Source organism: Bufo gargarizans, chromosome 9, assembly GCF_014858855.1.
Source record: "Bufo gargarizans isolate SCDJY-AF-19 chromosome 9, ASM1485885v1, whole genome shotgun sequence".
Classification (NCBI taxonomy): domain Eukaryota; kingdom Metazoa; phylum Chordata; class Amphibia; order Anura; family Bufonidae; genus Bufo; species Bufo gargarizans.
Genome location: NC_058088.1, coordinates 28380935 through 28395026, shown reverse-complemented (window position 1 = coordinate 28395026; position 14092 = coordinate 28380935). Strand labels below are relative to the sequence as shown.

At 44.4% G+C, this 14092-nt stretch overlaps 1 protein-coding gene across 1 annotated transcript in view; it reads right to left on the bottom strand.

The window, feature by feature from the left end:
* The window catches only part of LOC122919749 (galectin-9-like), a 48987-nt gene that overhangs the window by 15686 nt on the left and 19209 nt on the right, over positions 1 to 14092 (bottom strand). Inside the window, exons 5-6 of the mRNA XM_044268934.1 lie at positions 3181 to 3297; positions 642 to 683 (exon numbers count right to left, since the gene is read on the bottom strand). Of these exons, the coding sequence (XP_044124869.1) occupies positions 642 to 683; positions 3181 to 3297 (159 nt within the window). The remainder of the gene's footprint in view (positions 1 to 641; positions 684 to 3180; positions 3298 to 14092) is intronic.

Genomic DNA, 14092 nt, shown 5'->3' with positions numbered 1-14092 from the left:
TGAACGCTGTAAAAAATAATAGGCAATGCTAGAAAAGTTGTTTTTTGGTCACCACATCTTCAAAGAAACTGAATAAAATTTATCAAAAAGTCATATGTAACCCAGAGTAATAGCAATAAAAACTACAGCTCACCCCACAAAAATAACCCCTCCTACAGCTTTGTCAATGGAAAAATAAAAAAGTAATGGCTTTCTGAATATGCTGACAAGTGATCTTTACCTGTTGCAACCCGCCGTACAATGTACAGCTCAGTAATGGAGCAGGCTCAGTTGCTGAGCCTGCACCATCAGCAGTGCATGTCATACATTATGTACAGCTGACACTCTCCTGTAACAACCAGAATCAGAGATAACGCTGATCCCGCCTGTTGATAGTGGGTGTCAGCTGTATGTAACGTTTGACACATGCAGGCTCATCGAATGATCCAGTAGAGAAGCTTGTAAGGGCACGAGTCACATCAGATACAGTAATGTGATTTGTTTTCAAAATGTTTTAGTTATTTAAAAGTTTTATATGTTAACATAATTTCGCATTAAAATGATGTAACATGGAAATGGCATGAAAAGCTGTGCAAAATAGCAGTGTCCTGTTAATATGTGAAAAAATATGTCACATCATACAGATAGTCATGTACACTCACCACAACTACCCTAGAGCCAGATGATGCAGACACACTTGGTCCCTAAAGCAAAAAAAAAAAAAATATTTATTGAGCTATACAGTATAAGGAATATATGTAGATATATCTACTGTAGGGCTATGTTCACACCGCTAATCAGAGTTTCATTCGACGCCTCTGTTGGCAGTTTAGTCACTTCTGATTGCAAGAGTAGTGCAGTAGGAGGCGCTGTTCTTGTCAACAAAGTAACAGAGATCCAACAGGCCTTATTCAGTTCAATGCCACCATGAATGTGTCACAGTGTGGGATACCTCCACTGACCCCAGAAATTAATTCACAGAGTGCCAATGGGTTTTCATGGAAATCAGGAGCCTGCTGAAGACCCTTAGGTCTGCAATGTTCTTACACCTATTAGGTCCTGTCAGAGGCAGGGCGTAATAGGGTGTCTGTCAGCAATATCCTGACAGCAATAATACACTGCAATACAGAAGTACAGTGATCCCTCAAGAGTCAGTGACCTCAATATTTTCAACACACAATGGTCTTTTCTGGGCCATCTTAAACTAAACTCAACATATAACGTCTCAGACTCAGATCCAGCCAATAACCATGGCTATTTCTCTATAGCACACGTAGAACACCTGTATTGGTTGTCTAGTAGCTCCTCTTTACACCACAGTACGGTAGGTACTACATGTCCTGTACTGCCCTCTGTCTGTGCCAGGATGAGCGCCTCCTTTGCATATCAGGTGAGGGAGGCTCCATGTTATTTTTCTGGTGCAATGTCCGCCATACAGGATCCTCAAGAAGCTCCTGTCCTAAACATAGAAAGTGAATTACAGCTTCCAGCATCTAATCCTAACTGTTATGAGTAAGGACTTGCTATATCTGTCTTAGCTGTCTCCTTGTTTTTCCAGTTCAGTTTGGGGGTGTCCTTTCTGCTGCAGCTCTCTCCCTGTAACTGCCAGAACTTCTAACAGAACATATGGCTGGTGGCAGTTGAAGATTTAAACTGAGCACGTCTGACCAGCTCAGTGAGATGGACAAAAATTAAGAAAAAGAGCAAACAGCAGGTGGCGCTATACAGGTACATTTTATTGAATTATTCAGTGGCTATAATACATTTTTTATTACCTTTAATATTGTGACTTGAGGGACCACTGTATTGCAGTGTTTTTATTATGTAAAGAAATCAAAATCACTAAACAATCTATACATATTTGGGGATAACCACATTCCTAATGACCTGTACTATAAATAACAAATCCAATATTTATTCAATTTGATGAATACTGCAATACAGTGCTAGAAAGGCTAGAAAAATTAATTTAAAAAAGTCATATGCACCCCAGAGTAATACCAATGAATACTACAGCTCATCCTGCAGAACATAAGAACTCACACAGCTCCATCAAAGGCATTATATCTACTCGGGTCTCTATAGGGCGCATTAGAATTACTGGGGTACTACAGCTGGCATTAGAACTCCAGGGACACTATTGGGGGGAATTATAACTACTGAAGGCAATACAGAGGGTATTAAAACTCCTGGGGGAACTATAAGAGGTAATTTTAAAGACTAGGACACTAGAGGGAGAATTATAACTACTGTGGGTACTGTGGGAAAGGAGGTTATTACTACTGTGGTCACTATAGAGGGGCCTTAGTACTACTGGGGTTCTATAGAGATGCTTTATAAAGAGGCCTTATTACTACAGCGGGCACTATAGGGGGACCTTATTGCTTCTGGGAGAACTATGGTGACATTTTTATTCCTGGGGCACATTTCGCTACTGGGGGGCACTATGGGGGCATTATTACTTCTGTGGGGGGCAATATTTGTGGGCACAATATGGAGGGAAATACTACTAATGGGGAAGCTCTCGAGGAGCATTATCACTATTGGGGGACCTCTAGGGGGCACTAATGGGGGCACTCTGGGAAAGAATTACTATTGGGACTTTTGGGAGCACTATTACTATGGTGGCATTATCTGTATGGCATTGCTTTTTTTGCAGTTACTATATGGGGACACTGGGGAGCACAGTGGGCACAGTTTTGGGGGCAGCAGTAGAATAACACTGTTGGGACACCGGGAGGGAAAGGATGATGGAACGAGAAGAACCTATGATGTCTGTATGGCAAACTCTGCAGAGACAAGACATGGCTAAAATAAGCTATCATGGCGGACAAGATAAGGAAAGAGATTGAGTGTAATCAGAGGAGACATAATAGATATAATAGGTATGTAGTGCTATATTCTCTAGTATATCTGGTTGTGCAGAATGTAATATCCATCTAACTATGTCTTTATTGACTAAGGCTGGAGAGAATGAGGGATGTACCTTCTTGATCCACTGTTTTCGGAAACCTAAAAGTTGCAAAGTTTTGCTGAAAAGAAAGTGATAAATTCCCCCCGTGTAACCTCCATGCTCAGTGCCACAGTACTATAATCATCAAGTTTGTGTCCTATCTTGCCTCAGCCTGATTAGACCTTTGTTGAAATGATATTTTAGCTAGCTTTATGAGTTTAAGGAATATTCTAACATGAGGAACTTACAGAGCTACTATAGCTGACAGCGCTATAAAGGAGGTCTCCGGTGACTTCAAGGGACTGGATGTTTTCATAGGGGACACGATGACGATATTCTAGTAGGTGCTGTCCATTTACAGAAACCTGAATGAAGAAAGAATATAATTCTAATAAGGTTTAAATCTGACTGAATATTAATAATATTAGAATTTTTATAATATATACAATCATTTTAAAATGTAGCATCCCTTTAGACGCCAGGAGACTGTATAGTTATAGATACATGTCTATAGTATTAGTAGGCAAAATGGCCACAAATGTTGTGTTGTTTTGATACTAGTGCAGACGCTGGGTTTGGGGGAGGCCCCAGCGGTACGCTGGGTCCCCCCGGACACTGTTGAGGTGTCACCACGTGTTGCTGCTCTCCGGAAGGTAAGGTGTGGTGCACCCCAATGGGAAATAAGCACAGAGGGTCGGGGTTTGCAGTAAACCAGGGTGCTTCTTTACTGGAGGAATTCAGGGACAAAACAATATAGGGCTGGCTTCTCCAGTCTCCTCCCTGTCAGAAAAAGGGTTTGATGCTGAGGAAAGGCCTGAGCTAGCTGTTCCTCTTTCTCTCAGAAAGCTGGTGCCCTGGTCCAAGGCTGGTGATCCAGGGTCTGTGGCAGCGTATCCCCGTCTCAGCGTCTTCTTCTGGTCACTCAGTAGTCTGGCAGAGTCTTCTCTTCCAAGCACTGTTCTCTAACTGCAGCACACTAGGGGCTCTGACTTCTCTCCTTAGATACAGTTTTTGCTAGACTAGAACCTTCTAGTGGGAGGGGTGGAGTGGAGAAACTCAGCACAAATGGATACAATGTTTCAGCTCCCGTCTGGTATAGACTTACATTAGAGCTTCAATGATACTCAATGGCAATGACACAGCAGGTTTTCCAGACAAAAACAAGTTTCCAGACATAACAACATAGCTAAAACCAGACATTTAAAAGGTCAGGCTGTCTGCTTTTTGGTGGTAAACAACATCTGGGTTTTTCCCTCCAAAACATGCTCTTCTTTAACCGCTTGCCGCCACGCTAACGCCGAAAGGCGTCATTGCGGCGGCTCTCCCAGGCTACGCTAACGCCAATAGGCGTCATCTCGCGTGAGCCGAGATTTCCTGTGAACGCGCGCACGCAGGCGCGCGCGCTCACAGGAACGGAAGGTAAGCGAGTGGATCTCCAGCCTGCCAGCGGCGATCGCTCGCTGGCAGGCTGGAGATGTGATTTTTTTTAACCCCTAACAGGTATATTAGACGCTGTTTTGATAACAGCGTCTAATATACCTGCTACCTGGTCCTCTGGTGGTCCCTTTTGTTAGGATCGACCACCAGAGGACTCAGGCAGCTCACTAAAGTAGCACCAAACACCACTACACTACACTACACCCCCCCTGTCACTTATTAACCCTTTATAAACCACTAATCAGCCCATATAGACTCCCTGATCACCCCCCTGTCATTGATCACCCCCCTGTCATTGATCACCCCCCTGTAAGGCTCCATTCAGAGGTCCGTATGATTTTTACGGATCCACGGATACATGGATCGGATCCGCAAAATGCATACGGACGTCTGAATGGAGCCTTACAGGGGGGTGATCAATGACAAGGGGGTGATCACGCATATAGACTTCCTGATCACTTCTCTGTCATTGATCACCCCCCTGTCATTGATCACCCCCCTGTAAGGCTCCATTCAGACGTCCGTATGATTTTTACGGATCCACTGATACATGGATCGGATCCGCAAAACACATGCGGACGTCTGAATGGAGCCTTACAGGGCGGTGATTAATGACAGAGGAGTGATCACCCATATAGACTCCCTGATCACCTCCGTCATTGATCACCCCCCTGTAAGGCTCCATTCAGACGTCCGCATGTGTTTTGCGGATCCGATCCATGTATCCGTGGATCCGTAAAAAATCATACGGACGTCTGAATGGAGCCTTACAGGGGGGTGATCAATGACGGAGGTGATCAGGGAGTCTATATGGGTGATCACCCCTCTGTCATTGATCACTCCCCTGTAAGGCTCCATTCAGACGTCTGCATGTGTTTTGCGGATCCGATCCATGTATCCGTGGATCCGTAAAAAATCATACGGACGTCTGAATGGAGCCTTACAGGGGGGTGATCAATGACAGGGGTGTGATCAATGACAGGGGGGTGATCACCCCCATATAGATTCCCTGATCACCCCCCTGTCATTGATCACCTCCTGTAAGGCTCCATTTAGACATTTTTTTGGGCACAAGTTAGCGGAAATTTTTTGTTTGTTTTTGTTTTTTCTTACAAAGTCTCATATTCCACTAACTTGTGTCAAAAAATAAAATCTCACATGGACGCACCATACCCCTCACGGAATCCAAATGCGTAAATTTTTTTAGACATTTATATTCCAGACTTCTTCTGACGCTGTAGGGCCCCTAAAATGCCAGGGCAGTATAAGTACCCCACATGTGACCCCATTCCGGAAAGAAGACACCCCAAGGTATTCCGTGAGGGGCATATTGAGTCCATGAAAGATTGAAATTTTTGTCCCAAGTTAGCAGAAAGGGAGACTTTGTGAGAAAATACAAAAAAAATCAATTTCCGCTAACTTGTGCCAAAAAAAAAATTCTAGGAACTCGCCATGCCCCTCACGGAATACCTTAGGGTGTCTTCTTTCCAAAATGGGGTCACATGTGGGGTATTTATACTGCCCTGGCATGCTAGGGGCCCGAAAGCGTGAGAAGAAGTCTGGGATCCAAATGTCTAAAAATGCCCTCCTAAAAGGAATTTGGGCCGCTTTGCGCATCTAGGCTGCAAAAAAAGTGTCACACATGTGGTATCGCCGTACTCAGGAGAAGCTGGGGAATGTGTTTTGGGGTGTCATTTTACATATACCCATGCTGGGTGAGATAAATATCTTGGTCAAATGCCAACTTTGTATAAAAAAATGGGAAAAGTTATCTTTTGCAGAGATATTTCTCTCACCCAGCATGGGTATATGTAAAATGACACCCCAAAACACATTCCCCAACTTCTCCTGAGTACGGCGATACCAGATGTGTGTCACTTCTTTGCCGCCTAGGTGGGCAAAGGGGCACACATTCCAAAGAGCACCTTTCAGATTTCACAGGCCATTTTTTACACATTTTGATTTCAAACTACTAACCACACATTTGGGCCCCTAAATTGCCAGGGCAGTATAACTACCCCACAAGTGACCCCATTTTGGAAAGAAGACACCCCAAGGTATTTCGTGATGGGCATAGTGAGTTCATGGAAGTTTTTATTTTTTGTCACAAGTTAGTGGAATATGAGACTTTGTAAGAAAAAAGAAAAAAAATAATAATAAATCATCATTTTCCGCTAACTTGTGACAAAAAATAAAAAGTTCTATGAACTCACTATGCCCATCAGCGAATACCTCAGGGTGTCTACTTTCCGAAATGGGGTCATTTGTGGGTTTTTTCTACTGTTTGGGCATTGTAGAACCTCAGGAAACATGACAGGTGCTCAGAAAGTCAGAGCTGCTTCAAAAAGTGGAAATTCACATTTTTGTACCATAGTTTGTAAACGCTATAACTTTTACCCAAACCATTTTTTTTTTTTACCCAAACATTTTTTTTAAATCAAAGACATGTAGAACAATAAATTTAGCGAAAAATGTATATATGGATGTCGTTTTTTTTGCAAAATTTTACAACTGAAAGTGAAAAATGACAATTTTTTGCAAAAAAATAGTTAAATTTTGATTAATAACAAAAAAAGTAAAAATGTCAGCAGCAATGAAATACCACCAAATGAAAGCTCTATTAGTGAGAAGAAAAGGAGGTAAAATTCATTTGGGTGGTAAGTTGCATGACCGAGAAATAAACCGCTAAAGTTGTGGAGTGCCGATTTGTAAAAAAGGGCCTGGTCACTAGGGGGGTATAAACCTGTGGTCCTTAAGTGGTTAAACCTGATGGCAGCTGTGGAAAATTGCCAGCTTCTCAATCAAAGCCCTTGTTCATTAACCCTTTCCACAGAGCCATGTAAATACAGTGATTATGAACAGGATATGTTGTAGACATTTGCTTGCATCAAGCACATGTATCAAGCTGTTTTGTGTAAGGAATAGTGATGTCCCAAACTATTAGCTGGCGATCCTGAACTATCCCAGTTTGCGATAGAACTACTGGCCTGCCCCGCTTCAAGTGTCCTGTCAGAAAGGACCTTCAGTGCAGCAGGAGGCATTGTCACTCACAAAAGAAGTCGCCTCGGTCAAAAAAGTGTTGATTACCTCACCTTCATTAAGATGAATGAGGCATGGATCCCGAAGGGACTGACAGTGGGGGATACGTTTGACTAACAAAAGGCCTGATGACATGCCTTGGCCTCAAAATGGTCCCCACGCTGCTGTATTTAATGTCTGCATACCGGATGACTTTTGTGAACTAGGGTTCAAGCCGCAATGTTTTAGTCACCTTTCTGCCTGGAAAACATCAATTTTTCCGGCCACTGCTACAATACCTAATTTTTCAGGCATGTGTACATGCCTAATTCTTCTGGCCTCTAGTGCTGCACTGTGGCTGCAAAAACAAAACAAAAAAAAGCACATAAATGTGTCAATTCCCCTACGTGATCGGTACCTTGTTGTGGTGAAGGGGCTTGCTTATCACAATGAAGCGATCATCACCTCTATGAGTGTGTTGGCAATGTTGCCACACCCCAGATGATAAGGCCGTTGCTTCATTATGATCAGACTAAGGGCTCATTCAGACGGCCGTATGCTGTCCGCAAAAATACTGAATGCTATCCGTTTTTTTGCGGATCCGCAAAAAAACGGATCCGCAAAAAAACGGATAGCATTCAGTATTTTTGTTGACCCATAGACTTCAATAGGGCCATGTCCTGATTTTCACGGACAAGTATAGGACATGTTTCATTTATTTTGCGGATCCTTGGAATAGAAAAGGGCCCAATAGAAGTGAATAGGTCAGCATCTAATCCGCAAAAAAACGGATCCGCATTTTTGCGGATAGCATACGGCCGTCTGAATGAGCCCTAAAAGTGATCGGCTGGATAATTTTTCATAGAAAAAACATTATTTTTCTATTTTTTTTTTTAAAGTTGTATGGGTTTTTAATACATAAAATAAACTATTAAGAGACTTTATTATGATTTTTTTTATTAGAAATAATGCAAAATCAATTTAATAAATGGACCCCAGATTGGGGACGTCACGTAACAGGGATTAAACTGATGAGAATAGTACTACAGAAAATACCACTCATATCGGGTGTGACAGTAAATTGCACGGCGCAGACTGCAGTGACCGTGGCGTGGATTCAAACAAAGGAGAGGGAGCAAGCATTTTTTTAACCATCTCCCTGTTCGAAAAATCAATTCAATTCACCTTTCGGGGACCCTTGGTGTTGTACGTCGCTGGGTGGAGGAAGAAACCTTCAATGACATCAATGGGACATGGCTAGCTTGGTATCCAACCTTGTGCAAATGGGAAGTTTGCGGTTGGGCAAATGGACTGTTTGCGGTGCATTAAAAGGGGAGTTTGGTCTGTCAATGTCTGTGAAGCGGGCGTAACCCTTACACTACCTGATCGATACAACATCATACCTGATCGTATACACACACTGGATTTTTTAAACCACGTTGTTCAAAGAAATTTTGGATTCCTAGGTGATTTATGCCCTTTTTTGGATTAAAATCCAACTCTGCGTCAACTATGTAATTTTCCATGGGAGTTTTGCCATGGATCCTCCTCCGGCATGCCACAGTCCAGGTGTTAGTCCCCTTGAAACAACTTTTCCATCACTACTGTGGCTAGAAAGAGTCCCTGTGGGTTTTAAAATTCGCCTGTCTATTGAAGTCAATGGCGGTTCGCCCGTTCGCAAACATCTGCAGAAATTCGCGTTCGCCGTTCGCGAATGGAAAATTTTATGTTCGCAACATGTCTAGTAAGGAAATGTAAACCTCCTCAAGAGTCAGACATGGTGCTTCATTGTAGACTTCTGCTGAGCACTGCCTCTCCTTCTGCCCAGTCTCTTCACTTTTATTTCTTAGCCACAAAAAGGGTGTAACAATAGAAAGGGGCAGGCCCGTCACTCGACCACTTCCTTCATGTAACAAACATACAGGAAGTGATGATATACAGAAAGTGATGATACAGGAAGATGAGAAACCACCATCATTTAAAATAACATAGTCAGCTAGCAAAACACATGTATACAATAATCTCCCATTACCACTGGAGTGAACTTTATCCAGCCTTGCTCAGTGATCAATGCCAAATAAAGTTACTATGATCCACATGCAGGTTTATTTACAGGACAACGTCATTATCTCCACCGGCTGATCAGGCGCATTAGAGACAACAAACGCACGTTCCGTTCATATATTGTTCTCTTAACAAATGCATCCACTCCAAGCCAATAAATCTGCGTCTTGAGCGGGCGCCCTAGCCGGCGTCCATACATTCGCCAAGAAAACACTGCTCTGCTGAACACATCAGTCTCCCTCAGCCAGGGCTGTCTTTATCAAGGGGCAAAAGGGGCAGCTGCCCCGGACCCAGTTGCTCCTGGAGGGCCCAGGAGCCCTGCTAGCCACTGCCCCGGATGTCAAGCTGTCAGCTACACAGGGGGTGCTGCCATGCCATGCCTGCCGGCACTGAGTCCCGTACTGTTAGAGCTGTCAATGTAATCTAGGACCTTAGATGACATCATCACCATGTGACCAGTAACCTAGCAATATTACTGGTCACATGGCTATGAGGTCATCACAGGTCCTAACAGGAGTGTTGCAGTAGAAGTTTGGAGCTTTTTTTGTGAAGATTACATCAGAAAAAGGTGCTGTTATGCTAATATACTGTAAACTACTGTATAGTGGGGTGCTGTATACTGTGTGGGACTGTATACTGTGGGGAGCCTGTATACTGTGGGGAGCCTGCATACTGTGGGGGGGGGGGGGGGCTGTATACTGTTTGGGGGCCTGTATATTGTGTGGGCCTGTATACTGTGGGGGGCCTGTATACTGTGGGGGGCTGTATACTGTGAGGGGCCTGTATACTGTGGGGGGCCTGTATACTGTGGGGGGCCTGTATACTGTGTGGGGCCTGTATACTGTGAGGGGGCTGTATACTGTGAGGGGGCTGTATACTGTGTGGGGCCTGTATACTGTGGGGGGCTGTATACTGTGGGGGGCCTGTATACTGTGGGGGCCTGTATACTGTGGGGGGGCTGAATACTGTGGGGGGGCTGAATACTGTGTGGGGCTTGTATACTGTGAGGGGGGGCTGTATACTGTGGGGGGTCTGTATACTGTGGGGGTCCTGAATACTGTGGGGGGCCTGTATACTGGGGGGGGCTGTATACTGTGGGGGGCTGTATACCATGGGGGGGCTGTATACTGTGGGGGGCTGTATACCGTGGGGGGGCTGTATACTGTGGGGGGCCTGTATACTGTGTGGGGCCTGTATACTGTGTGGGGCCTGTATACTGTGGGGGGGGGGGCTGTATACTGTGGGGGGCCTGTATACTGTGGGTGTGGTCTTCAGAACTGGAAGTATTTACAGTCATTCACTGTACTCTACCAGGTGTGTGTATTTTTTTTGTGTGTGTGTGTTGTGGTGGAGGGCGTGATTGCCTGCTAAGGTGTGGGAAGGCGGGATCCAGGGGGCCCAAGTAAATTTTTGCCCAGGGTCCAATCAATATTAAAGACGGCCCTGCCCTCAGCCCACAGCACAGCGCATAGCACATGGACCATTCACCGACGGAGACCTCTGCACCCGGCAGCGGTGTCTCCACATACACAGGAAGATATCTACTCCAATAGTTTATCCTGACACTGAGAGACATGATGACAATACACAATATATTATTGCCCAGAACACATCCTGATAAAATTTCCACAACAGATATATATCACAACATATATATAAAACGCAGTAACACAATATTAAACAGTGCAAGTTAACCCTTTCAAGAGAAATAAAGTAAGAAGTTTTAACTTTTTATAGGGGAAATAGGCAAATGTCCAAAAATTTCCAAATGTCAAAGTACTCCCTGCTCCAGGGCACTACACTAGCACTGACAAACTACAGTAAGTCTCATAGTTTAAAGGGTTGTACAACCGCTATAATGGCCCCCCTAATGCACCTCATATAGGTTATACTTACGCCACTCTCCGGCACCCGCGCCACTCCTGCTCCCTGCACACTGTAGCTGCATCTCCCCATTGCACATATCAAAACATTCGACAACAACCCGAATCGGGTTTGTGGATTTGGGATTGGGTATAGCCAATAGGGGATTGGATAGGTTATTAAAAGTTATTACCTATCCATTGGTTAGGAGATAACTATTAAATCGTGTTTGTCCTACCAGTGGGACCCCATTGATCAAGAGAACAGTTACCCCATACTCAGAGCCCCCTAAAATGAGAGCGGCAGGTCGACCATGTGCACTGCCGCTCTATTAATCTCTACGGGAGTTCCTAAGACAACTGGAACTCCTCTAGAGATGAATGGAACGTAAGTTTGCATGCCCAGCCTGCCACTCCGTTTGATTCAGGGAATTCCGAGGGGCACAGGGTACCTGCTTTCATTATAGGTGAAGGTCCCTGCAGTAGGAGCCCCACCAATCCAATATTCCCTATAAATGTGCGTTAATACACATGTACTTTAATAACTTTAACACCTCTAGCATAGTTACCAACAGTCCTGAATTTGCAGGGACTGTCCCTAATTTTCAGAGACAGGGACATAAGTAGACAAGGCTAGGCCCCCCTCCCTGTGGCTAGTCAAGACTGCTCACACTTGCCATACAACCACCCACTCAGTTATGTGATAAAATATGAAAATAAAATGCCTACTAGAACTAGGAGTCAAGAGTTTACTTTGTGGTATGTGGCCCAGCAAGTGTGATGACGTCACGTCGTCACTACATCGCGCCTGCTGTTGAGGACATCAGAGACCTGATGGGGAATGAGGCCCGGGCCATAATGGATGACCAGATTTGGGTATGGCATGGCCTGGACTCCTATTCAGAGACAATCCCTGCAAATTGGAGCTACCCCAGGCTAGAAATAGGTGGGGCATATGTAAGTAAGTCGGTGTGTCAGTATGGAGAGTTTCTCAGCCGAGGTTGGCAAAAAGAATGTTGGCAACTATTTACTAGGGGCATTAGGACTTGGCGGTTCTAGGACCAAGTATCCTTAATATAATCCCTGGGTTAAAGGGGTTTTCTGGGACTCCTAAACTGAAGACCTATCTTCAGGATAAGTCATCAATATCTGATTGGTGGGGGTCTGATGGCCAGCACCCCCATCGATCAGCTGTTTAAAGAGGCTGTGGCCTCCTCACAGCAAAGCAAGTGCCATACATTGTATAGGGACTGTGCTTGGTATTGCAGCTCAGCCCCATTAATTAAATTTAAATGGGACTGAACGGCAACTAGGTTATTCAACCGATGAACGTGACATCACTGACCAAGGAAGAGGTCATGGTGCTCACTAAAGGAGTTGGACCACCACCGATCAGATATTGATAACTTATTCTGAGGAGAGGACATCAATATTCTACTCCCAGAAAAACCTTTAATTCCCACGATCACAGCATTCATTGTAGGACCTGAGGTTGTTTCTACCTTTTTAAAATCAGGAATGCAACTAACCAAGGATGGACCCTCTCTCTCTCTGTGGGCCTACATTCACCACTGGCTGCTACTTTCCCTCAGAGTAGTAGCACACTTGGTCAGATTCTCTATTGAATCTACTCCTTAAATTTGTCTAGAATTTTGTTGCATTTTGGCACAATTTAGAGCATTAATTTTCACCTTTACAAGGAGGTGTGCCCTACCCAAAAAGGAGAGGTGTCCTAAAATGTGACTTTTTTTGCACATGCAGTAAAATTTCTGCCCTAAAAATGTTAAAGAAAGTGAGACAACTTTTCACTGTCATAAGCAGTCTATAGATGCCAGATTTATCATACAACCTGAGCCGCTATGATAAGTCTGGCACATTTAAAGACTCTCTGTCTAGAACTTTACCCTGTGTAGCTAATAGTACATTTAGACCACTGTGTCCCTGAATGGACTCTCCTGACCTGTTTTCACCTTATAAACCAATCACTCTGGTTTCTTTCCATCCTGTATGTAGCACTTCCTGTTGATGTATCCAGCCAAACCCATGATGCACTTCTCCTTCCTCTGCCACAGCTCCAGCACCGCCCCTAAAAATGTCCAGCTGGTGTATAGCTCCTCTTACCCAGTTATTTACATAGACACTCCCCTATCACTGCCCCGCCCATGGACATAACATAACAGGAAATAAGCTGCATGGACATGGTCATGTGACCACAGCCCAGAACGGGAGATAGGAGCAATGAAGGTGAAATAAACACATTACAATCAGTAATGGCCAGTTCGCAGTGGTCGCCAGTGAACACATGCGAGCTGCCATCTTAACTCACAAGTCCGGCGATGCACAGGTAAGTCCTTACCTGTGCGCGAGCCGATCTGAAACAAATGCGATCACCGGGAGCAGGCAGTTCCGAGAACAGCTGCAGGGGGCCTTCATCGGGCTGTTCTCGGAACTGCCTGCTCCCGGTGACCGCATTTGTTTCAGACCGGCTCATGCACAGGCACAGGTAAGGACTTTTCGCTGGCGAACACTGCGAACTGGCCATCACTAATTACAATATTACAGCTAAAAGGGTCTAAGCTCTATTATGTACATTGGATGTATATGTCTGAAGGATTTCCGGATGTACACCTTTGACGGATGCATCCAGTCTGTATGTATGTATATGGTGTGTGACTGTGGTATGAATAATGTAATCAACAACACTATTCTATACAGCAAAAGAAAAGCAATAGTGACATATACCAACCAAACGGGTGCCAAAGGGACATTCGCTTCAGAT